This window comes from Patagioenas fasciata, chromosome 3, assembly GCF_037038585.1.
Source record: "Patagioenas fasciata isolate bPatFas1 chromosome 3, bPatFas1.hap1, whole genome shotgun sequence".
Lineage (NCBI taxonomy): Eukaryota > Metazoa > Chordata > Aves > Columbiformes > Columbidae > Patagioenas > Patagioenas fasciata.
The window spans coordinates 55,170,633-55,196,812 of NC_092522.1; the positions used below are offsets into that span (position 1 = coordinate 55,170,633).

Here is a 26,180-nt window from a genome sequence, read left to right on the forward strand (position 1 = left end):
GTTTACACTCTTACCACACAGGCTGCTCCTATGTCCAGGCAGATGCATCCACATAGTGAGGAGCTCAGCAACCAGGAGTACTTCCATGCAAATATCCGGTGGCATCAAGGAGCAGAAGAGCTATCCCTGTCAGTAACCATCTCCCACTGTGAGTAATAGGAGATCTCATTCCCTGAAAGTACAAGTTCTTCTCATAACATACAAAAAAATCCCAGGATATGGTCTTTATATGTCCCAGACTATCCTCCTGTGATCCCACTTGGTTTCCAAAATTGGTAACATTAGAGAAGTAAAAACTCTAGGGCTCTCTGTCTGTCTAGACTACAGCTCTCTGACTTTGGTTTTCTTTTTTTTTTCTTCCTGAACATTCCAGTTTGGTGCCTCAAGGGAAGAAGAGCTATAGTGCACACCAACTGAAAATAAGCCACAGAAGAGAAAAGAGAACATGGGCTCATTGATAAGCATCACACAGCCCTTGGCAAGCTGCAACCCAGCAGAGGTTTCCCCTCAGAAGCATCACCTCTACAGCTGCAACAGCACTCCCCTGCTGCTGCAAAATTTGGGACATATTCTGAAGAAACATTTAGGAGATGTTAGTGAGGAGAGCTTACTGTCCTGTCCTTCCTGTGCATTTGTAGGTGTCTCTGACCACAAACAGTGTCCTTGCAGTGCATGTCTATGCCATGAAGTAAATATTTCTGTTTTCACTTGAATAATTTCACTGCTCACCCAGGACAATATAGCAGAAAGGGAATGTCATTGTATCCTGTGTTCAGTTCCCTTTCCTGCAGAGACTTGAAATGTAATTGCTAAAACATTTACTGCAGTGTGGGAGGAAGGATATGGGAAAGAAAAGGAAAGCCTTAGGGTTTTTTTGCCTATTTATTGACCTGTGTAGCACTGGCTATACCTAGATCCTATTAAAACCTAGCTAGCCAGCTCCTTATTGCAATCATCAAGCAGGTGAACTAGCTCAGCTGGCCAGTTCAGCTCTCCAGTGAAGGGCGCGCCCTCTTCCTCAGCATGGCCATGCTCCCTGCTAAGCCCCTCACTGCACAAGGGCATGCACCCAGCACAACCCTGCAACTCATCTCCGCATTCAGTGCTGCGCTTGCCTGCATGATTTCTATCCACTGTAAGACAAAAAGTGTTGTGTGCCTGAACACAGCCTCCTTCTGTTTAGAGAGTTGACCAAAAAAGGTTGTGCTGCCCAAATTGATAAACAATCTATATCTGCACTCCTTTCCTCTTAGCCTTGGCAACGAGCTGGCATCCTGAGCAGAACTGGGTGCTGCCAACAGAGACAGGCAGCAGGAACCAGCTCCTTCAGGACACCCCCCACTACAGCGTCCTTAGCAGACTGGGGAAAATCAGTCCCACCCCAACAGCCTCGCAGTACAGGCAGACAAACACTCCTGCTTTGACATACATCCCTGTGCTGAATGTTTTCCTCCCACCAGAGGCTTGAACATCAATATGAAATCCCAGTGCAGATTTACAGTAGCAGTGGTGTGGCTGGAATGAACTGGGCTGGTGCACTTTGCAGCACCAAACCACCTGAGTGATCTCTCTTGGAGAAGGAAGAGGTTTTGCACTGTTACCCTGTAGTTCATTAGTGGAGTAATCTCTGTAGAAAGGAGTGGGAACTGGCTGGAATGGGAACAGAAGAAATGTTCATACATAACTACTGGTTGGGAAACACGGGGGCTGTGGCAACTTCCCATTTCTTCACAGCTTTGGCAGAAGGCAAACATTTTCCATTTTAGTTTGACATGCAGACTGATCACAGACTTGTAATTCCTGGTAGTTGAGAGGCCTTTATGCACTGAGCAAGTCCCAAAACACTACAGAATACCTACCCCTGTAGAAATGCATTGCTTTAAATGACAACGTCTTTAAAACCTCCTCAAAATGTAGCAACTCAGAGTAGGAGTTTGGAAGCACTTTACTGCCTGTTACAATTTAATTTCAAAATTATGGATGAAACTTTTTGCTTGACAAAGAGATCTACAGTGATTCCTCAGCCCAATTACAACAGCATATTGAGCGTATAAACATATATCTTAAGTGGCATTCATACAAGTGACCAAATGGAGGCTGGTTTACCCTTTCACTCCCAGTGACAAAAGGTTTAGGGCAATATTCATTGTTTAAGGAAACCTGAGAAGATGCAGATTGTTGCTGCATGTTCTTTATTTGCTACTGGGCAGCTCTTCTCCATCTGGCTTGTCCTCTGGGCTTTCAAACTCCTATCTTTCACACATCCTTACTGCAGCAAAACACCCTGCAAGTGCCTGCAATGGAAAGGGAGAAACCACCTTCTTTTTTCTCTCTTTCTGACAAAGGTTCTGTCAAAGTGCTAAGGGACTAAGCAAGGATATTGTCCTCTCCACGTCTTGTTTTAAGCTGAGCACTTAACAAGGCAGATGGAGCCAGTGTTTACCCTGTCCCAGGACACTGTGGCTCAAGGCATGAGGAACAGCTTAGTTTTGAAAGTTTTGAAGGTTTCTCTCCTGTGCATGGCCCAGCTGATACTTTTGCATCCCCGCTAGTCAGATCACCTGGATTCATTGAGCCTTCTAGGACAGAAGACCTGTTCTGTCCTTGTATTTTTTCTTATGTCTATCCATGTCCAAAGAAGAGGGAGATGGAGAAACTTACAGTCTCCTAAATGGGGGAGAACAGCAGATTTCCTAAAAACAATAAGAAAAAAACACGGCCCAAGCCCTTATCCAGTACCAGCTGGCTCAATAACAGTGACAGGAATCACAGCCCCACTGGCACAACCCATGCAAGGAACTGTTCCAGTTCCTCTCACACAGTGAAAGCTTATTTAGACCTTCATAAGAAATTCAGCAACTGCTGCTCCCTCTGCTCCTCTGTCTGCCCTTCTCCCCTTTCCCTCCAATACTTAATCTCACCATGATGGTGGAAATTAGACAGGGTACTGCTGTGTCAATGACAATAATCACATTAGATCAAAACTTTGAGAGTGAATTGTGTTGCATATTGCTTTGGAGGAGGACAGCAAAAGGACCAGCTGTGCTTTCTCCACCCTGAGCTTGACTGCCATGTCATCTCCTCTTCTGAGGGACTGTAAAAACTATGAGACAAACATCACTGCTTTGCTTACAGGTTTCTCTGCAAATGCTGACTGACTGTTCTTTTCTGAGACAGCTGACAGAGACGTAAGAAGATTTATTTCCGGCAGGTGCAATAGGAAATGTTCAGATGATCATTTGTCCAGCTCAGACCTCACACTTGGGCAATAAATTGTTGCCAGGTCTCAAAATGACATCATCTATGACATGAAGGTTCGCTGCAGACAGAACATATTGGAACTGGTCCCTTCTGCCGAACTCCTGCCAACAAAGCTTAAAATATGCCACCTGTGCTCTAACTGCTGATGACCATGCAGACTTCCCTCTTCCTTTCATCGCTACCAGAGGCCATTCAACCTGCAGACGGGACTGCAATTCACGCACGTGCCTCTAGGAGTCATCAGCACCAAAAATGTCAATAAAATGGCTACTGCTTTGCAAACTGTCACCAGCTACCTTTTTGCAGAGTGCTAGAATTTCTCCACTGGGACGAAAGTGCATAGTGCCAAAACCCAGAAGTATTAAAGGTCAGTGACTCAGTCTTTAGCACAGTTTCCTGGGGAAATTAGGTTTATTGACTTTGTGTATCCTGGATATATTTGTCCCTCACAAGGCTCACCTGGCAGGAGGTGGCAGGCAACACGCTTCCTACTTCAAATGTTACAGGGTGCAGGGAGTGACCTGGGCTCCCTTCCAGAGCCCCAGCCAAGAGCATGAGGCTGTAGCTGCCCTGGTCCATTGCAGCCCCCTGGCATCTCGGCTCTTTTTTCTTCACCATCTGCTGCACAGAAAGCCTGTCCTTTCCTGCCCTCCTCACCCTGTGAGAGGTGCTGCCATCACCAGCCTTCCCTCCCAAGCAGGACCAGCCACCTGCTATGACCAGTATCATTTCAGATGGTATCAGCTGGCATGAGCCAGGAATGGATTTAGCTTGGTAATTACGCCCTCAGCCTCCATTGACAGGCAAAATCTGAGAAGCCCCTGGGCTCCCACCCCACTGTTGACGCATGCAGTTTCACGGGGAGTTGAGCAAGATGCACTCAGTTAAACAGGAGCACATTGCACTGAGCCACGTGCAAACAGGAGCCATTGCACGTGTGACACCATTGTGTCAGAGGGGTGGCTGCTAAGTTTTACACATAGTGAAGGACATTGCTGATATCATGAAACCTTTACATCATCTCATCTCTGGTTTGCTCAGCTCTAATTCAGGCACCACTGTGCCAGGCTGTGTGTGCAGCACCAGTGGACAACTCCTACTCTTATGTGGATTGCCCTCATGGAAAAGCCTGACCTAAAGCAACAGAGCACAGAGACTCTTAGGCATGTCATTCCAGAAATAAGGACCTCCTCTCAGAGCCTGCTAGATATCAAAAGAAAATTTTAAAAGGGAAACTTTAGCAGTGCTCTGTCACCTGTCACTAGACCAAGCTAACTGGCTTTGCCATGTGTTGCTTCTGTGGTGATTTCTTAATAGATTTTGCTCTTCTACTCAAATCCTGGAGGAGAAAAGCCCTGGTGTGTTCTCCCAGCACCCTGCTGTACCCCAGCACTGAGACTTGGGAGTCCCGCAGTAGCAGGTGATGCAGCAAGCACCTCAGGTACTGCTTACAAAGCAGTGCGTGCTTTTTTTCAGTCCTCAGTCACGCTTTTTCCTCTGCTTCCTTCTGTTGATGCTACTGTGAACACCTTTGCAAAAGGTAGATATCTAGGATGAGAGAATGGCCAGCAAGCAGCATGCTCCAGTCATGCACAAATCAGAGCAATGAAATCAAGTTCTGCAATACCCTCCGTTTCACAACTCTTCACAAATCAGTTCCTCCAGCCATATGATTTAGCTTCTTTAAGGTGCTCAGAACTGATGGCAATAGCCTGTGGTTTGGCTGCCAGACTTGCTCTATGATACGACATCTTTTCCCGATAAAGGCCTTTCATGCCTGCATTTATCCTCCACCTCCCCCGTCACACTGCAACCCCACACCGGATCTGCCCTTGCCATAAGCATAGAAGAACCCCTTCAGTATCCTGATTTCCCCCCACTTCCCTTTTTCTCCCTGACCATATGTCCTTCAGATTGTCATATAACTCATCCTTCTAACTCTGTGCCCCTGGTCACTTCCACAGCTGATTCAGCCAGACACAGAGAAACAGAAATTTTAAGATAGTTGAAAGAAACAGAAACATTTCTACACACATTAACAAAATGAAGCATTTACAAGTAGATACATGAGAAAATACATCCTTGGTGAGCTGATTAAACAGATCACAAATCTACTTGAATTGAGTTATGATTTGTTAGAGCTTCAGCTAAGTGGAAAGAGACTAAATTAAATCTGGGGTTTAAATAGGCTTTACTGAGCATATAACGCATTAATAAGATATCAAGCTTCTTTTAATAGCTGATCTCAAAGCAAATGAGCCAGGGTGTGCATGCCACAAGCTTCCTTTTTAGATTAAGAAGCCAAACCTTTCGGGAGATGATTTATCTGCCGAATATTGCAAAACTGGGAACAAGACTGAAGACCCGCAGGTCGCAGCTGAACACCCTCTGGCTGAGGTGTCCCTGGCCAACCGGAGTCCCTCTAGGACCTGCAGTGACACTGATGATGTGACCTGCTGCCAGGAAACAGACAGTCCCAGCTTGTTGCTACATGCAGACTGTTACTCTCTGGCTTTTGCATACTGTTGCTCCCTGGTCTTTACAATGCGCACCTTTGGGAGCACAGGTAGAGAGCGCTTCCTCAAGCATCCTTTCATCCCTTCTCCTTCGCCTAGCCTTGGAGGATCTCCTCAGGAGAACAGGGCAACAAAGTGTAGATGAATGAAGTCTTTGCCAGAGAACATTGAACCTTTCACTCTCGTTTATTGCTGCAACACAAAGAAACACTGGTTTCATTTTCTCTTAGATGTACCCAGTGGCTTAGTGCTGCTGGAAAATCACAGTGACTTTACTAGATACACAAGCTGCTGCCATAAACAGACTGTGAGCACAATCTTCTGGACACAATTTATATGCTTTCACCTACAGCAAGTTTGAAGGGAGAAAGAAAAAAAAATAGTGTGGGGGGTGGAACAACAAAAGAAAAGGAATCTCGATTTTATTTTTAATAAATGAATGAGAATGGCTTGCACAGATTGCCCATGTAAAAGACACCATTACCTAACCCCTTGCAGTCCCCTAGCAGAGGTACCTCGGGGTAGCAGCACAACCTTCCACACAGCTGCTTCCCACAGGTTGCTCCAGAGACAGACTGAGGCTCCTGGACAGCATTCGTCCTCCTGCCCACACAGCCATGGCTGCCACTGCCAACTCAGGCAGAGATACATCATTCTCAGGGCCCAAAGTTTGACAGCAGCTCCCTGCATATCACTTGCAGACTTCAAAGTAGCCTTGATTTCAGCAATCACATGCAAAAACCAGTTCTGAAGATTTGTTCTAGGGCAGCCAGGTGCTCTGATTTATCTTCTCCTGGGCACAGATCTTGGCTAAAGCTGCTCAGGTCAGATGCCATGTTCAGGACACAAAGCTGCTGCTCTGAAAAACCTGAAGCCTGCAAGCAGATCCAGCAGTCCCAGCTGGGTGGGGGAAGGATGGTGAATTTAAAGGTTGGGATAGGTACAGCTTTTCAGGTCAGGGCTTGCTTAGGGCTTCACCTGCTGTGCCCTGCTCCATGTTTCAGAGGGCACAGCTCCAGTGCACAAGCACTGGGTTAAATACCACAGTGGGATGCTCATGAGACAGGCAGGAGCCAGAGACCGTGGCTGTGTCGACACATTTTGCAGTGCACCTTGATGATTTCCTAGCCAGCTCCTCTAAGCACACTTCATAGTTTTCATCACTGCATTGGTGACAGTTACTGTCAGGATGACCTTAAAATACACACTTATATTGTGCAGCCTGCACGCTAGAGCCAGGCCACAGTACATCCACAGCACAACTACAGATTACACAGGGGATCTCCTAGGAAAGCATCTTAAATAGCCTTTCACGGTCTCATTAAAAAGACACTACATTTGCCAGCACTTACCACTAGTGTTAACAGCCTGCGGTTCTCTGACATTTGAGGAAAATTTTTCTTTACTAAGCATAATTATTTCTGCTGACTCCTGTCAGATCTCAGTAGCACAGTCTGCCACCAGTTTTTTTATTACCTGCAGATATAAATGTTCAGTACAGATAATAGAGAGAACAAATAGCCTACAGTGACCCAGATCAGCAAGTGGTTTCAGTCAGCTACGCTTGGGGTTTACACCACCAAAGTTGCTGGCCCAAAACAGCACCAGGCTCTTCAGCTGCAAGGACTTAACTCTTTCAATCTGACATTCCTTTAGTGACAGAACAATCTCTGTGTGGGGTGTTTGGCTTTGGGGAGCTACCCTTCAGATCAGCTCATCTTTCCCTGAAAGCCTGATGCTGACACTTGATCAAACTCATTGTTACAACTTGCTTGTGACTCAGAATGAAACAAATCCAGAAAGGAAAACCAGCCACCAAAGCAACGACCCTTGCAGCAGCAATCCTATTTTATTGCCAGAATCCTGCACCGGGATGAAAGCCACTGATCAGAGGAGGGGGGTTTTCCTTACCTCGCTGACAATGGACGAGTGGCGGTGTTTGTACACCCAGTTATCGTGACATGCAGCAAGTGGCAGATTGCTCACACTGTCATTGCCGTAGCGGGTGAGCGGGCTGGTGCAGCTGACAGAGTTGTCCCACACAATGTCCAGCCTCTCACACTTTCCAGTGGAGGACCCATTTGCCAGGTGCAGGGGAAGTACCGTAAGGTTTTGTTCCTCTTCCAGCGTCCAGCCACATCGTTCACTTAATTCAGCTGCCCCAGGGATCCTGCACCAGTAGCCATCCGGTGCCGGCCCAAGGAAAACCATGCTGGCAAACAGGAAAGAAAAAGTTATGCCTGTCTGGCAAAGGAGGAAAAAGACTCTCTTTTGAAATCTTCCAAACTCGCCTGCTTCCTTCAAAACCTCATCAAAAGATGGCATAATGTGAGGTGATCTGTCCACTCAGAGCAGTCCAAGAGGTGGCAGAGTTTGTTTTCACACTTTGCAACAAGTGCTGGTGCTTCCTATAAAGGTGACTGTCTCACCTCCCCTCGCTCCTCTCCTCTCATGTGTGCACAGACACACAGACACACAGACACGCAGGTGTGCAGTGCCAGTGACATGAATGGGGCGGGAAGAGGGCAAAGCTGCCAGCAGACATGCAAGCGGGCGCCCAAGCGCACACACAGGCACACACGCGGAGGCTCAGGGCATGTCAAGTGGCGTGGGGCTCACACACAGCCAGGGAGGAGTGCGATTTAAAGTGCACAAGCACATGGTAGGAGAGGAGGGGCGTGCGTTTCCTATTCATCCCGAATGTTAAACAGATTATGTAATAAACCCAGTTAACTCTTTCAGGGTGGAGGAGCCACAAATACCAGCTCACACCATGGCTGTGATGAATAAATAGGTGCAAGATAAAGCAGAGAGTTAAAAAGGAAAGAGTGCAGAAGCTGTTGCAAAAAGCAGCAGTGAGGGATGCAGCCTCTCTGCGGGACAGCAGGGTCAGGAAGAAAGTTGTTTCAAAGAGAGTTATGAGGTCTTTCCTTCAGCAAATAGAAACGGATACTGGGACAATGTTTAGTTACTTCTCCAAAGCACTACTTCAGCACCTATACAGATTTAATTTGCTAGAGTCTTTCCTCTCTGTAGTGTAAATAAGCGAGGCTCATAAACTGCACCAGTCCAAAATCCAGGATATGTTTTTTTAAGTTGGATCTACACATTCAAGAAGGCTTTATTCTGACATTGTTAATTCTAATTTCACAATGTTTAAAAGAGAAATGACCACTTTTTCTTTCTCAGAAATGAATGGAAAACAAGTTATTTCACTTTTCAGCTGTATTTTTGTGTGGGGGAAGAAGAGAAGGTGGAGGTAGGACAGGATTGCATTTTGTATGCACATAAGCACATCTTGTGCATAACTCCCTGAATCAAATCAAATATCCAATTGTATGTGTTTTACACTTTGTTCAGGATCATGAAGTCCATGGCCACTCCCTTCTCCTGTGAGAAGGAGCACAGGGCAGCAGCTATCAAGGATGTCTCCTGCAATCCCTTGTCTCTGGTTACCTACAGCTTGGACCATGGGTGCCTATGGTTTTGAAGCAAAGTACAATTTCCAAAACAGTTAGATCCAGACCAAGGAAGGCTTTGATTGCTATACAGGCTATCTGACATGGATTTTAAAACAGACAGGTGCTGTGGTGTGAGCTCAGCAAAGATGTGGGTTACTAGGTGGATACGCTGCTGTACTTGCATCAGAAGATTATTTTCAGGGAATTTTGTCTCCTGGTTCAGGTGTTTTGCAGTAATCAAGCTCAGAGGCCATGAACACATCACCTTTGGGTCCAGGTCTGTGTCTGAGGAGTGGGAATACTCTCTGATGGTTAATTTCAAACAAGAGAAACTCTTTTATGCAAACAGGGCTAATTGGGGTGCCAATCATGCTGAGATGTTGAAGGTCAGATGGTTTATCCTGACAGCTTCCAGTGACTATGGAAGAGATTGTCTCTGTAGGGATCACCACAAAGACAAAAAATGGGGACAGAGCATGATAATCAGCCTGTGCACTGCTCTTACAGGTCTGCTCAAGCCTCCACTGCTCCTCAAACCTTACCCCAGTAAAAATGTTTGGTTTATCCTTGTCAGGGATTAACTCAATTCTGAATCATAAGGGTTAGTCCCCTGTAAGCCATGTACCAGTGTAGCTGTGCTCAGCATTTTGCCTGTTTCACAAACCCATTGGTACAATTACTGTGGCCACCACTTAGACAATCAGTGGAGCTAGACCAGATTTGGTCAAGTGAGAATTCAGTCCACTATTGCGACATTCGTTCTGGAGTTACTTTCTTTGCCCAAAGGAAGCATAATCTAGTAGCTGGTTGTCAAAATATCACATGTTTCATCCATTATGCTCTTGTCATGCACAGCACATGCGTCGCAGTCTGACAGACTTGAAGCCAGAAGACCTAGCAGCTGAGAGAGATCAGCACTAATGTCACAGCATAGGATATCTGGGAGTTTTCCTAATGTTCCCCACAGTTACACTGCTGGTCATACAGGCAAAGATTCATTCAGTAAAATCAGTTCAGCCGTCTGGCATACGTGATATCAAAGTGATCTTGGTTCCTCAGTGTTCACCTGTGTTTCAATTTGTCTGTTCAAACATGGCTTATCAATACTTACCACCATATCAGTGTGCTGCAAGACTCAAGTTTGTCAAAGAATTCTAAAATACCCCAATGACGGATGCATGAGAGTGTGCATTAGTGCATTTATTCTACAGCAAGCAATTCTCAGCTTCCTCGAGGTTTTCCTGGAACTTCAGCTCCACGTGCTGTGAGAGCTGAACACATCTAAGGATGGGAAGATGATAGGTTTGTATACAAAGCCTGTAACTGTAACCTCTTGAGAGAATGCCTTTGAATCTTTGAGGGCAGTTCTCAGGGTCAAACCAGCATTTTAAACATTTTACCCTATACATACAGTAAAAAACGATGCTCTTTCATACTGGGAAAGAAGCAAGGGAAGAAAGAGCCAGGGAAGACGTTGACTGATGAAGACGGGGACAGTAAAAATAGATGCAGAGGAGAGAACAGAAAGAGGGAGGGGGCAGAGTGGAAAGGCAGCGAGCCAAGGAAAGAGCAGAGGCAGAAGCGGTGATGAAAGGGGATCAGAGGGGAAAGAGATAGAAGTACAACTAAATTACGATCATGAGCATTTTCAGTTGGAGCTCTGTTTGCAAGCCCAAATGTCACAGCTATTTCGGAAACAGAATGAAAACTATGTAGTCTAGAGTGCATACATTCTCTGTACACCCATGGCATTATACTACCATTTATACATGTCTGGGTGATAGCATGAGACATTCAGATTAAAAAGTAATCTGACTGAATCCTGCAAAGTTACAATTTTAGCATCCTGGGTAACCTTTGCTAGTTCAGACAACCACTTGAAAACCTCAAAGTCCTTCTTTGGGACAGTATAAGCAGTGGAACAGTGACCTCAGCCAGTCTCCAGACACCTGAGAGCAACATCCTATGTAACAGCACCATTTCTGTTACAAAGTTATGCAAAAAAAGCATGACCTAGGCTTTGGTCTTCTGTAGACCGGTCTCTTGTTAAAGAAAAGAGGGTCTGGGGGCAAGCTTGGGCAGCAATAATCCATCCTGCCTATTATCTCACTGTTTGATGCAGCTTCATATTGCACCAAACATTTGTCCCCCAGACAAATCTACTATAGACTAGATAACCCCAAGCAGAAGGGGTGCAGACCAGTCAGCATCACATTGTCCTAGGGCCAGGAGACTGCCCACACCAGCCTTCTCTTCAGCAATCCATGCCAGGAGAAGGAGCGGGTGTCTCCACAGCCCTGTATTTGGGGATCACCTTTACCTCCACTGATCAGTGACCCCAGAGAAGAAACTGCCACAAAGAACAGACAACAGTAGCTCAAAGTGTGTTGCACAGATCTTAGTGGCAAAGCTCGTTTCACAGCAGAAGATGGCAAGGCCCTTCATTGTTCTTCACCACTCCACCTTTCACACACCTTCCAGCTGCATACTGTGGGTTTGGCTCTCCCATGGAGGAATCATTGCTCTTCCATGCTGGAGTGCAGAACCCTGATGCCAGCCCCAGAAATACCATGTGTTCATAGGGCTCACAGTGTTACAACACATCTCGTTAAGAAGCTGGGCTGGGGAGGATATAGGAGCTCAGTTTTGAAGATTAAATAAATAGTGGATTTTTTTTGAGATAAGAGCGAGACCTCTTCATGGGCATTTAGAGATGTTTATGTTCCCCTCTCCCACACGCGGTACAATCGCATTCCAACTCATAACACTGAATTTGTGTTTTGGTTTTTGTTGCTGTTGTGTGGTTTTTTTTCCTCTTCACTTTATTAATCTTTCTTCTTCCTCCCTCCACCCACTTTCATAATCTTCTTTTATCTCCCCCTTTTTTTCTTCCAGAGTTCATTTTTTCCCTTCCAAAAGGCGGCACATCCACTCGATGGAGCATGTCCTTTCCCAGGCCACCAGATCAACTTAGTGAACTGCAGGCTAACGCTGAGACATGGGAAAAGTCAATTCCAATCAACAGGGTTTCTACCTTTTGGCAATCCATGAAAGCAATGCACAATGCATTATACTCCTCTCCCTCATTATTTCCATGGCCTTTAGGCTATTTTTACCAACTTGGTTCCAAGAACAAGTATAAATAAATGTAGTTCTAGGAACTGTAGACTACAACAACCAGGGGGACTCTGTACTCGTTGCTAGGACAGCAGCTGAAACAGCAGAGAAAATTGGGGACATGGGGAGAGAAGAGAAAATCCAAATGAGGAAAAAAAGTGGAAAGTCATAGGAAAAGCAGAACAGGATCAAAAAGACTCCTGTTTCTCTCCTCACGGGAGAGGGGAAAAAAATTAGACTAGCAGTGACCACACCAGAGACAGCCCCTATCTCTGTCATTTCGAGCATGTGCAGGTGAAAAACATACAGTAGAGGAGGAGGCCATCATCCACCCGCAAACTGTGCTCATTCTCACACCCTCAGCTTTTCCTTCTACTGCCCCAGTGTAGAGGGGGGAGGGCAGACAGGGTTTCAGTTCTCACAGCCTCTGGAACTCCTACAGGCTCATCCCTCCCTGCTGCCCCACACCTCTCCTTGCACAGGCTCTTTCTGGGGGTAAAGTGCCACCTGCCACAAGGCAAATGAGATCCTGGTGTGTCTGTGTTTTCTTACCCAAACCCATTGCTGTTTCACCACCCTGGTGCTTGCACACTGTTCCTCCTTGCCTGTCAGAGACAATCAGTTGCCACACATTTGGGTGACCGTGGACAACCTGTGTCTGTTCCCCAGTGACTTTATTCCTACTCGGGGAAAGAACCAAAAACCTGTGGCTCTCCAACCACATCCAGGCACACCTGCTCGTCAGGATTTCAGCTCAGTATCCAAGACAGGCTGAGGAACCAAAAGGGCTCATCAGCTTCTCCCAAGGCCAGCTGAAGGAAGGGCAGCCAGAGGAAAAGGAATTCCTACACACATATTTTTATTGTCTGTATGTGGCTTCCCTTATCCTTTTCCTCCTCACCCAGTCACTCTGGAAGTCAGTGAAGAGTCTGCACCACATTCTGCCTTCCTGTTCAGATAAATATGCCATAATCCCACAGCACGTTTTTCAGGATCCTTGCTAATGACTTCAAATAACCGAGCATTACAGCCACAAGATAAGACAACCTAAGTTTACCACAGGCTGTTTTATACAACTGAACAAACAGGAATATTTTCAGACATGGGTGTAAAGGCCTGATGAAAAAGCAAAAATGTCCCCCTGTATTATCAAACAGGTGTGAATCGCAGGATTGCTTTCTCTCTCAGCCACACCTGCCTCAAGTCCTGCCTGGAAAGACGAGGGAAATTACATCAGTTTTGTTTGTAATTTTTGTGGTTGTACATCCCTCCCTAATGACTCAATTTCCATCAAATTTGGAAGGCAACCATTTCTAATTACTAAGAAAAGGGCTTTGCATGCAAGTTTCCAGCCCAGTTTTGTGAGAATAAGGGTGAAACATATCAAAGAGGGTGTCAGTGCAGTGAAGGTTTCTAGGGGTGCCACTCACTAGCTGCCTGCTTCTCTCACTGATTCTGAAGTGGGACTTTGATTAAAGAAAAAGAAAAAAAAAACCTGCAAAAACCCTTGTAGAGTTTCTAACATTAGTCTTTCATGCCATTTCTCAGTTTGCTGTTATATCAAATATTTCCAACAAGCCTTTTTTGTGGCCTTTCTCTTTGATGATTTCTGTTGCTGAGAACTCTCAGGATCTTTGAAGACCACTAAGCTGATCAGTGTAACAAAAATTCTAGCATTCATACCTGTGAGAAGAAGGTTTGGGTAGAAGCAGCCTGACTTAGTATAAAAGACAATTCAGGTTCAAAATAACCCACAAGCCTGAATATCTAGCTGATCACATTCTATCTAGGAGAATTAGTATACATCTCATATTTACGTGAAAAAATTATTTAGCCTCAGGAAATTCCTGTTTCTGGATTTGCAAGATTTTTTTTTTTTTTTTTTTTACAGCCACTGTAAAAGAACCAAGATACAGCTCTGCAGCAAATAAAAAAGGCTGAAGAAGCAGGGTAAATTCAGAGCTGTAGCAGAGACCCAGTGCACTCCAAATGCACCAGCAAAAGTTTGAGTCATCCTGGAGGGATGGATGGGAAGCAGTAATTCCTCAGCGCCTTTCTATAATCTCTCTGTAGTTGTTTTTGGAAGCCTTTAGTGGTGACAATCTATTTATAGTTGACTGTTTTTGTAATTTATCTCTGCTATAACATTGTGTCCTTTGTCGTAACTGCACAATACCAACCCAAAGGAATTCTTTACAGCTGGTTTTGCACCTCTTGCTTGATTAGCATGCTTTATTAATAGGAAGAGGGACTGGGCTTTCATCAGGCCACTCAGCTGGGCATGCACCCTTGCTATTCACGATCCAGCACCTAGCACACTAAAAATGGGCATTTTTGGATATGTGGACCTACCACAGAGTACTTCAATTGCTCAGTATTTTCAGTTGTTTTAATGCTTATTTGCTTTTAGATGTCAGTATATTTATTACACAAGATTTGTTATATTTTCCTTTCCCTGGTAAATGTTCCTGAGTGTATGTCAGAAAAAAAATACAAATATGTAAATATCTGGTATGGAGACACAAAGCAGGAATGATTCAACAAACATTTGAAAATCAAAGCATTGTTTATATTGGTCTGAGATCTCCAAATCCTCAGCAACAAGTTGAGGTGAAACAAAGACCAGTTCAAGCTGAGTGTATCTGCAAAGGCTGCATCATTTGTATCCATTTTCCCATGAAACAGACCTGCAATGACTGGATGGAAGGCCTAACACTTGACTCTTGGGAAGCTAAACCAGACAAAATAATGCAGGTGACAGAAGGAGCCCCTGAGATCGTTGCTATATTTCTAGGCTGAGCTTTCGGGCATCAGAGTCTACAGGCCAAACCCATACTTTAGCCAAGGACTTTATGTAAGGGGACAACAGTGATCAGGAAACTCAGACAGGTGGACCCTGGCAGTGTCGCCACGATGCAAAGTATGGCAGCAGGTGGAAGGGCCTGGACACCAGGAACTGGAAGACATCATCTGCAAAAGACTGCTCTTCCTACTATGAGGTTTCTCCACTTGACAGCTGGTCGCAGCAGAAGCTGTGCAATCAGCCCTTGTAGTCATGCAGTAGCCAAGAGCTGAGGCTATCGAATGATGAAGGGACATGATCAACGCTGGACAAAGGATGGGACCACAGTTCCCTCCCCCAGCTCTACATTGGCCATCTGCAGTTGAATAAGGAATTGGTGAAGTTATGAAAATCCTGAGGCAGTGCCATCTTCTGCTGTGTATAGTGACATTCCCTGGGGGCAGGCTCACCATCAGTCCTTCAGGGCAGGGCAATACTTTCAGTCCCACCTATGTCCTCTTCCATGCTAAGATGAGAAGACAGGGAAAGAACCAACAGTTTCAGGGAACAAGCAGTTACTGAACTAACTGCCAGCTCCTTGAAACTTAGATTTAGGAGACTAATCCAAAGATGAGCTTTATGAAAACATTATTTAGAGGATTAGTTCATATGGTATTTCTAGCAAAATGATAGCTGAAGAAAAGCAAAAGGGATTTACTTTGGGTTTGTTCAATAAATGAAAATAGTGACGTTACCATATCATTTCCACATATGCATCAGCACAGCTGCTGGCACCATCCTGACCCCTCAAATAACTACCCCCCCTCCGGCACTGTGTACAACAACAAACTGTGCTTGGGCCAGCGGAGCCGAGGAGATTGTTTCACTCTTGCACAGTGAGCAGGCATGAGCATGGACCTCATCCTCTCCTCATCTTCAGCAGGGCTGCAGGCCTCACTGCCTTCCCATGGGGCTGAGGTGGAATTGAGCCTGTCCCAGCCCCACTGCCCATCCAGCCCAGGCTGGTGAAGAAAGGGTGCAGGGTGATACACTTGTCAGGCCGGTTTTTTGCATAGGAGGAGGGCTGTCTGTCACACACCTCATGCTTTGAAGGTCCTGGCTGTCACTCTCCCAGCCCTCATCACAGCTTGGTGGAGGCTTAAAGACACCTTCACCAACCTCCACCCTCTTCACCAGCATTTTGCAAAAGGGTGGCTGACAATTTTGTACCGGACCAGAGCCTTGGCACAACTAACATGTGAAAAATTTTTTTTTTCTCTCTCTACCTTTCTTTCAGTAATATGATTAATATGGCAATTTATTCTAAAGTACCAGGAATACGTCATTCACATTTTTCATGGTAAAGTCTTTTGCTCAGAGGGGTGGCACTAGCTAAGTCATATGTCAGCTTTCAGCAAGGAAGCCCCTTGTTTATCTTCTGGAACTCTATGGTCTCCCCAGCTAATCCTTCACTGACTTCTCTATATTCAGGGAGGTTTCTCCCTTGATTTTTCCCATCACATCATACTTTGTTGTTATTTTATTCTGCTCCACCTCAGTTTTCTCTCCTCTGAGGATTAACCTTTCAGGAAATTCCAGTCTTCTCCTGGATAGATCAATAAACTGTGCACAATATGAGAAATCCCTCCTCCTATTACTCTCCTGTTCCATAAAGCCATCAGTACAGGGGGAAACACCAGCCTTGTGACCTACATAAGGAGGCTTAGGACCTTGCAACAACAGTCCCAGCTGTTAGCTCGAACTGTGATTTAGAGATTCACTGACTCAGGCCATGTCCAGCCTTACACGTACAGAGGCTGTAGATTTTTGCCAGGAAGGAATTAAAGCACAATCTTAGGAAGGATGTTTTAAGAGATGATATTCACAAACCAAAACACAGGAGTTTTCATCTGAACACTAGGAAACTTTTACTGTGAGGTGACTTAGCACTGGCACAGGTTACCCAGAGATGTTGTGGAGTCTCCACCCTTGGAAGTATTCAAAAGCCATCCACACACAGTCCTGGGCTCCAGGTGGCCTTTCTTGAGCAAGGAGGGTGGACCAGATGACCTACAGAGGCCCCTTCCATCCTCAACCAGTCCATGATAATTCTGAGTTTCCTTTTCCCTGCAAAGCTCAGAGCAATTGCAGCCTACTTTACCTGTGTAAAGCCATTCCTCTCTCTGCTTCTGGGAAGCAAAGGCAAACTGATTTTTTGTACCTTCAGCTCTGTTTTCTTATGCCTTTGTCAGAAAATACCATGTGCATGTGCAAAAAACTATAGTAGTGCCCAGTAACAAAATTATTCCTGTCAGTTGCATGCTGTGGTGGTACCACACCAGTTTTGTTCACCATGCCTTAGGTCTAACCCCCACAGTGCCTGTAGAGATGCTTACACTAACAGCACCTGAGCTAGACTGACCTGTGCTTGCCTCCATGCTGTCACAGCTAGCTTGCTTTGTTGAGGAATACATGCAAAAGTCCAACCCTGACCTGTACCTACACAAACAAAATAACTGCATGAGAAATTATAAGGTAACAACATGGGAAATGGCAGAAAAGAGAAGTATTCAGCATATGATGAAAGGGAAGCAGTAGCTTAAAGGAACTGCTGACCCAGGTAGAAAATATTGAGGCTACACTGTATGCTTTCATACTGCAGATACCAGATACTGCTGCAAAACCAGCAAAATTGGGGGCAGAGGGTTAAGACCAAGCTGCACAGTCTGTATGGGAGTCAATGAGGATGGAAATAAGACCCTGGGAGAAGAATGTCATTGTCTGCCACAGGTTTGCTCTGGTGCAGAGTCACTGGCTGGCTCTGCTCACTCTCACCAGGTCTCCTCAGTTTCTTCTTGTCCCAGGCTGGTAGCTGCTTCTGCCTCTGCCTTTCTCCCTGCCTGCAGGTGGGTTTGACTGTTGGATGCCTTGCTGAGAGCCAAGAGAGGCTTGTGGAACAAAGATCTGTTGAAAACACTGTGAAACCATGTGACCTGGTCAAACACAAATGTGTACAAAGAATGCACAGAGGAAAGGAGAGGGAACAGGTTAGCTGGTGCAATGACCATGCAGGGCCAGGTCCCCAGGGGAGAGCTGCTGAGCTCCTCTAGTGGCCCCACAGCTCTGCCTGCCCTGGGTAGACATGAAAGAGCTGGGACCAGTCAGAGGGCAAGGACAGGGAACGAAGTGGTGGCCACTGTGGACAGCTGGTCACACCTGGCTCTGTGTTTGACATCGCTTCCACCTCCTGCTGCGAGTCCATGTGAGTGAAGGCAGAGGTACCACTGTGCCACCTTCCCCAGAGCCATGGCAGCCACGGAGGGCTCCATCCTCACCAACACAGCTCATGCTGGGGTTCAGAGGTTCTTTTCCTTGCTGCTGCAGCCTTCAACTCCTCCCATGCTTTGCAGCCATAGAGTAACTGTAGAGAAGCTGAGTGAGGTTTGGAGCCACCTCTGAAGGGTTCCAGCAGGCAGTGGGCCTGAGTTAGACCCTCATGAAAGGGCTAGAGGGGAGCAAGGCTTCCTGGTGGGCTAAGGAGGCAGGAGACACCCTTGTCCCTCAGTCCTCCGAGGACAACTCAGCAGACCGCTCTCACTCAGCATTGTGGTGCCTATTCATGACCTCAGGGTAGAAAATGTCTGTCTTCACCAAAGCCATCAGTGTCCATAGGGTCTCTCCAGCACTGTCACTGCAGGCAGTATTTCAGATAAAGTTGGCTTCCTATACAGGGAAAAACAACATCAGAGGTATGGCAAAGAATATGCTGTCCCAGATAGCATCCAGCATCTTAGTCTGCTGCTGTGGTGCCCATGAAACCGTGGCGGAGGTCAGGCATGCAGCTGATGCTCTCCTGGTGAAGTCGGTTTTCCTTTACCACTCATTTTTCTCAGAGGAATAAACTAACACTCTATGTGTATGCATATACATGTGTATATTTGCCTTTGGCTGAGGCTGGATGAGGACTGGTGGTGCCACACCAGTGGCTGGCAGTGGCAGCAGGTGGTGGCAGTAGGTAGTGACCAGTCCAGGTCATGGTAAGATGGCGCAGGCCAGCCGAGGGTCAGCCGAGATGACAGTTTGAACACAGATGCCTGATGCAAGATGAGACCTGAGGCAAAGTTCTCTGGCTAGAAAAACTCGATCATGAGGAGTGTTTGCAGAAGAAGCAGGAATGCAAAGCACTGAGTTTGAATGGGGACATGACACATGGGCAGTGTGACCATGGGATCAAGGAGCAAAACAAGGACATGCAGGGGCGGCTGGAAAGTCCTGCAGGAGGTCCTACACACATGGGCATCAGCTCAGCCAGCACTGAGACATGTCTTTCTAACAGCACAAGCCTCACCACATCATGCTCTGAACTCAGAGGGAGCTGCGAGAGTGAGATCAGGGGTTTGAATCACTTGGTGTCACCACAGTGTTGTGGGCATTGCCTGGGTGAAGGCTCCTGCTAGCTTCCCATACTGTGGGAGCAGGGAGGTCTTGTCCCAGGAGGGCACCAAAGGCAGTCTCAGGAGTGGGGGGAAGCACAACTGCTCATCATTCTCTGGTACAGATTAGCAATGCTGAAAATCAGTGTTGTTGAGTGTTAATGCTGAACTAATAGTGCCACCACCTCCATAGGGCATCCATGGGGACGTGGTGTTCCTGCGGTCTCACACTCAGCCTGCATCACTGATCACTCCTGGCACCTGCTTAGAAAACCTTGGCTTGTTTCTTCGGAGCTCCTGAAATTTTTCAGACATCTTTCAGCTTCCCACTTGCTATGCATCAGTTTGATTTAGCCAATCTACAGGCTACTTTTTTAAAGATTTTTTCATAGAGTACGCTGTGCCAGGAAACCCCAAGATAATCACAGCGCTGATGGAAGTTTAAACAAAGTTCTTACATGCTGTCATCTGACTTGCTTAAAAGCTTTTCCCTTAACAGTTGCCACCTGTGATTACCTTAAAGCACACACAAGTGTTACAGGATGTTCTTGATAAGATCAGAGTTTGGGAGTCTGCAGCATATTTTTTTCCCTGCTTGGTAACTGTCAGATTGATTTTGCATCGGGCATGGCTTTGAGGTCTGTTGGCAGTGCAAATCAGCCCAGCAGAGCACGTGTGAATCACTGCAGTCTTCAGCATCGCCTGTCATCCCGGGACCAGCCTTGAAACTGATGTAAAAGCATAAAATTGGCATAGATCCTGCGTCATGTGCACTAATTCAACAGAAATACGTGTTTGCCTCCAGGTGATGCAGCTTAGTTTTGTGTGCTTTGTGACCTGGGAACCAGCACTGGAGTTACTGGTGAGGGAATAACTCTGTTGCAGGTCACAGCAGAGGCATACCCTGAAATCAGGTGGAAGAGCTGAAATCACTGCATCTTCTGCTGTGACTGAGGGGCAGATGCAATTAAATATTAATATTGCTGGGATGTAGCTATGGCCTGGCCAAAAAAATCTATGTAATAGTACATACTTCATCACACATGTGGTTAAGAATAGTCCCTCACCTGGGTGGTCCCCACGGGTATGACTAACCACCCTGCCACCCACTTCTACTCTGAGGGACTCACGGAGTTATATTTAATGATGATTTAGGCTCAGAGTTTCCTGGTGCATTCAGGGTCCACTCACTCTTGTATTTATGGGAGCAGCCCAATAATTCAGAAGTTATTGAGAACCTCTTCTACTTAATGAACAGCTTGCTCCAAATGAGGGCCAGATCGTACATTTTACAAGGTTACTCCGTCCAAAATACCTTCCTGGACAACAACCTGTGCTTTGTAAAACTGCCAGCTCTGCCCCCTCAGTCTTGAGAAACCAGAATAGGACCATCTCTCTTTCCATGGCTGGTGACACAGGTTGCGAGGTGGCTGTTCGTCCATCACCCACTGAGTAATGCAAGACTCTCCCTGCAAACACACCACCCCACATGCACAAACACAGGGACACACTGCTGTTCCTGTACTTGAATTTGTGGCTCCATCTGTGAATGCTTCCTGCACTTTGTCCTTGTTTTTATCTTTGACTTGGAGGCTGAGCTTCCGCAGTCGATTAACATGAGTGACTCAATGCCTTAGTTGTAGTCCACCCAGAAGGGCTCTTCTGCAGGGAGCTCCCCTGCCTTCACATAGCCAATTCCTCCCTACTCAAGAGTGGACCCCCTCCAGCCCAACAGTGCCCCTGTGCTGGATTTATGGTTCATCCCTACGAAGTGCCAAGTCCAACAATCTTGTTCCACCCTCTCCCTTCACTATATAGCGGCTAGGATTTCCTATGGTTATTTCACTTCAAAAGCTACTTGTTCATGAGGTGGCCAATGCTGTGGATGCTCAGGGGTAACAGCATGATCTCACTGAAGTATGCGGGCAACTTCTTCTCACCTACCAGTGCCCCAAATGGGATATCTAATGGTGACCACCACTGTCTCATTGCTTCTTCCACTGCCAACATCTACCCATTCCCTCATTTCTTACACTGGAGGCAGTCATGAAGGCACCTACTTCAGTGGGAAGTGGAGCACCAAAGCCTGCTGGCCAGCATAACAGGACAATTAACCACTGCAGGGGAAGACTCAACCAGAAAACATTGGTCTCTATTTCCTAAGTCCTGTAGCACATGACATATATTTAGCTTCAGCCTTGCCTTCTAGCTAGTTTCCTTGATCTTGAATCTGACCACCCTTAATTCTCTGACCAGCCTCTTTTAATCTAGTTAGTCCCACTGAAATTTCAGCAGTCCTGGGCATAAAGTGAGGCAGGACTTTCTGCATTTATGATGAAACTGTAGCATTCAGTCCCAATTCTCTACCAAAGGCCATCTGCTTGCCCATGAATGTTGGGTCTGTATGTTCCCTTTGAACTTAAACTACTGATGGTTTCTTGCTATTGCTCCTTGGCAGCTTGCTTTATCCTTGCAGACTCTGAGAGATTGTGTTTGCATGCTCTTATTTGTAGCTGCAACTGGATTTGTGCCATCAGTATGTTTCATTATCTCCCAGAAGTGTAGACAGATGCTCAAATGTTCATAAAACTGAACTACAAAGCATAAAAACCCCAACATTTACAACACAAACTAAGATATGGAAATAAAACTAAAGAGTGGGAGCTCTCATCTTCTCCAGAAGACAAGACCTAAGACCACCTACCATGACAAGTAGTGTTAGATACCACCTCCTTTACTGGGGCAGCATCTCACTTGCACCTGTTCAGTGTCAGAGGCAGCAGACCTGATAATGGAAGCTCACAGATGAATGTTTTATTTCTCAGCTACAAAAGGACTGGTTTTACAAGAAATTGGAACAGAAGCAATAGCTTTATACCCTGCTGAGCGGAAAGCCCTTTAGAAGCATAAATATCAGGGTTAATAACAATTGCATAAACAAACACTGACAAACTGCATCACAGCTGCGTGCATATGATGCTTAACTCCCCAAAGATTCATGCTTGCAGAACATATAGGAACTTCTTTTGCTTTTGGAAAAAAATATGCTCAAACTCAGAGACCAAAAATCTATCACTAAATGTGTTGCACTCATTGGTCCCCATTTATAATTTTTCTAGGTCTGTTTTAACTGTTTCACTTCTCTTTCTAATGAGTGCTGTGTATGATTCCAGACTTTCTGTCACGTGAAAAGCAATTTATAACCATGCCAGAAGAGATGGGTGTGTTCACTCATTTCATGGAAGTGCTAAAATGATGCTTTAGCTGAGGACCTGTGGTGGATGCACTTGACCCCCCCACCAGCCAAACCAGCAGCAGTTTGGTCCAGGCGCCAGAGGAAATAAAGGCTTGAGCCATAGCCAGGCCAAGAACTCCTTTTGAGAAATCCACAAGGAAGCAGAACGGCATACTGAACACTGACAAGTTGTGGGTGCAAAGAGTCTCGTGCATACCTTTCCCACTGTATGCAATCTGACTACAAGCCAACCACTTTATTCTATAAATATGACAGCCTAGATGAGGCCACTTTGAGCTCTCCCTGCTAAATAAGCTGGCTGTATGGCAATGGTTTTACTGCTCACAGGTCAGTGGATGAGCCCTATTTAAGTTTCATATGAATAGTTTATCTGAAGTAAATGCATACTGAATATAATGAATCATCTAGAAATATAAAGTTGCATGATTTTTAATATACTCTCTGCTTCATGTTACTTAGTAAGCTGGATTTTCTGAAATCTTAAGCTGTGAAGTTCTGCTCCTATTTACCAAAAGCAACTACGAACTACATTGAACACTTGCAAGATAAGGCCTGTTTTGCACTTCGCTGAGAAGAAATGGATTTATTCAAACAGAACAGCACCTACAAGGCTATGGACTATAAACAATGTCTACAGCTAAACAAAACAAAGGCACATGTGAGATCAGTGAAAAAGATCCAATGAGAAGTAAGAAGACCCCAAAGTGAAATATTGCTGTTGGACTGAAACATGGTATGAATGGTCTGTAGAAATATAAAAGTCTCTGGTTTTCTGTGCTCGAGTTGGAGTTCTGTGCAAGTATCCATCTTGAGCCAGCCCTCCTGCTATTCTACTCCATTAATATTTTTTTTCTGAGAATTTTGTTTCCTGAAAGCCTGCTCTGCATACAGTTATCAGGCCTCCCCTGAAAGTTTGCCTCTGGAGCTCTAAAATACAGGCTCTGGAGCGAACAGTTATCAGGGCAAGAAGAATCCTGAAAGTTTGCACCACGATGGAGAAGGCCTCACCTGAAAGTTGGCCTCCAGAGCTCCAAGACAGAGACTCTGGAGTGAACAATTATCAGGGAGGGAAGATGCCTGAAAGTTTGCTTCGTGAATGGGTACGGGCACCTGGAGAAAAGGTAAGCAGCATTTGGATTGGCCTATTTCCCCCATAAAGTAAATAATAGAGTCAAACTGTCACCAAACTCTTTTTAAGTCACACTTCTCTTTGAGAAATCCAAGTATTGTTCTGCAGTGAGCAGAACCCTAAACTATTCCTTTGCAGCAGGACTGTACAGAAAATCCAAGAATAATCTGCATAATGACACTGAAGCTGAAGACTCTGGCATGGTGTATATGGGAGATTGTGTGATTGCCTCTCATTAGCCCACAATCACACCAGTGATCCTTTTAGCTGCATAGTGATACACAAGGAGCAGGGCTGTCAGAAATTCAGAAAATCAGGTTGCATCATTTTATACCACTTTTTATACTATTGGGGCTGTCTTGAGACAACGCAGAGCTCCAGGTAATGGTACTTGGCTGCCTCAAGGATTGAATGGGATTTCAACAGGAGTCAGGCCAGGGGCAGGCACTGCAGGAGGAGTCAGGGGAGTCTGCTGCAGGTTGAAGCAGGGCAAAAAAGTGAGTTTGAGGTCTTCAAAGAGAACCAATAGTCTTGAAGGACAAAAGCAGTTATGGCCTCTTGTTGCTTTCCATCTTCTCAGGGTCAGGACAGTTTGCTCCAGTGCAGTATTCTCTGACAAGCCAGAGAGTCACCCTCTCCTCCATGCAGCCACCTGTCCCCCCCTTCTACCTGGCCCAGTGGGACCCTGCCTATCTTCGCCACCAGCAGAAACATATGTTATGCTGCAGCCTCAGGCCCCACATTCACTCCATCCTCACTTTTATCAAGTCCCTTGTGTAGGCTCTAGCCTTGTAATACCTGACTGTTTGCACTGTTTGTCTCGTATCGAGTCCTGCTATCCTTACAGCAGGTATCAGCAGGTCACCTACGCAAAAGAAATAACAAACCCAGGACTTCAGATGCAAGTCTTGGGGATGGGGCTTCTTCTTTCCAGCCATACATGATTGCTCACCAGGAAGCTGAAGCCCTGGGACCTGTGTGCTTCCCAGTCATATCAGTCGCTATGACAGCAGGCTGGGTTGAGACATGAGGATGACTGCGGACAGCTTGTACTGTGCCTTTGCCATACCATTCCAGAGCTGGGAAGGCTGGTCTAGCCAGGTCCAGCATCAGCTCTGCTGCTGGATGTCATCACGTTCTCCAGACATCTCCGGGATGACTTTCTTATACTCAGAAGAAAGGTCTGATCAGTATTTAATAAAACTTGTGTGTTTTTCCTGAAGTGCCTAGCACACCCTTCAGGCTCTGTGCCAGTAGTTACAGGGCTTCCAGGACTTCTTGGCTCCCCTTCGTAACCTGTTATCACTACCCCCTTCGATAAGAGCAGCTGTGCAAATGCCAGGCACATTGTGGGGTGACCTTGCTGTCTCCTTGGGAAGTCAAAGCAAAGCAGCAGGATCCTGGGGACCACAACACAAGTTCACAAGAAGCCAAGCTGCCCCAGGGCCAATTCCCTTTCCCCAGGCAGCTCAAGCATCCCTTGCCATCCTCACAGAGCTATCAGGCAGCTCATGCACCCAAATGCCACTGGCACAGTGACTCAGCAGCACTCTTGACCCTTGGCAAAAGCTGTGCCGCCTCGCAACTGTAGAAACGAAACATTCAGAGAACAAACTCCAGCAACGTGTCATGCTCTATGCTGTGGCAAAAGTCAAGGAGTGAGGACTGTGCACTGAGCTGTCTTTGTAACCAAGGAAGATATTCCCAGGTTGTGCAATACTAGGTGGTAATTAGCATTCAATGGGGAAATGAGCTCAAGCTGTGACTTTTGGATCTAGGCACAAATAATCAAAAACTAGAGGGGTTTTGCCAAATACGGCTATTATCATCGAAGAAAAATGTGTTAATAGTATATTGAGCCAACCATAAAGTACACTTTGTTTCTCTCAATTATAAAATACGTTCTCATGGTGCAAATAAATACCAAGTGTAAACACATGTTGCTTGAAATAATTTGAGCAGTCTAAAAACAAGGTGTGTAGGCTCCCTCTATAGTCAGTTCTTAGATATTTATCTCTAAGAGCTGTCCCATGACAAAAAGCACTGGTATATTACAGACTCTTTGGCAGTCCAAATTTGCATAAACATTTTTTGACTGACACCTTTCTCCCAGCTGAATTCACGCATGATCAGGTGTTGTCTAGCCACCCGCAGTCAACCCCATCGTGTGCTTGGCACTTCATGACCTGTTTAATTTGTCAGAAATGTTCCTATGCGTCAACACC

General features: G+C 45.8%; 1 protein-coding gene across 1 annotated transcript in view; it reads right to left on the bottom strand.

Moving 5' to 3' along the window:
* Window positions 1–26,180, bottom strand: part of LOC136099741 (solute carrier family 22 member 2) — a 79,865-nt gene that overhangs the window by 21,839 nt on the left and 31,846 nt on the right. The window contains exon 11 of the mRNA XM_065834252.2: window positions 7,689–7,989. Coding sequence (XP_065690324.2) covers window positions 7,689–7,989 — 301 coding nt within the window. The remainder of the gene's footprint in view (window positions 1–7,688; window positions 7,990–26,180) is intronic.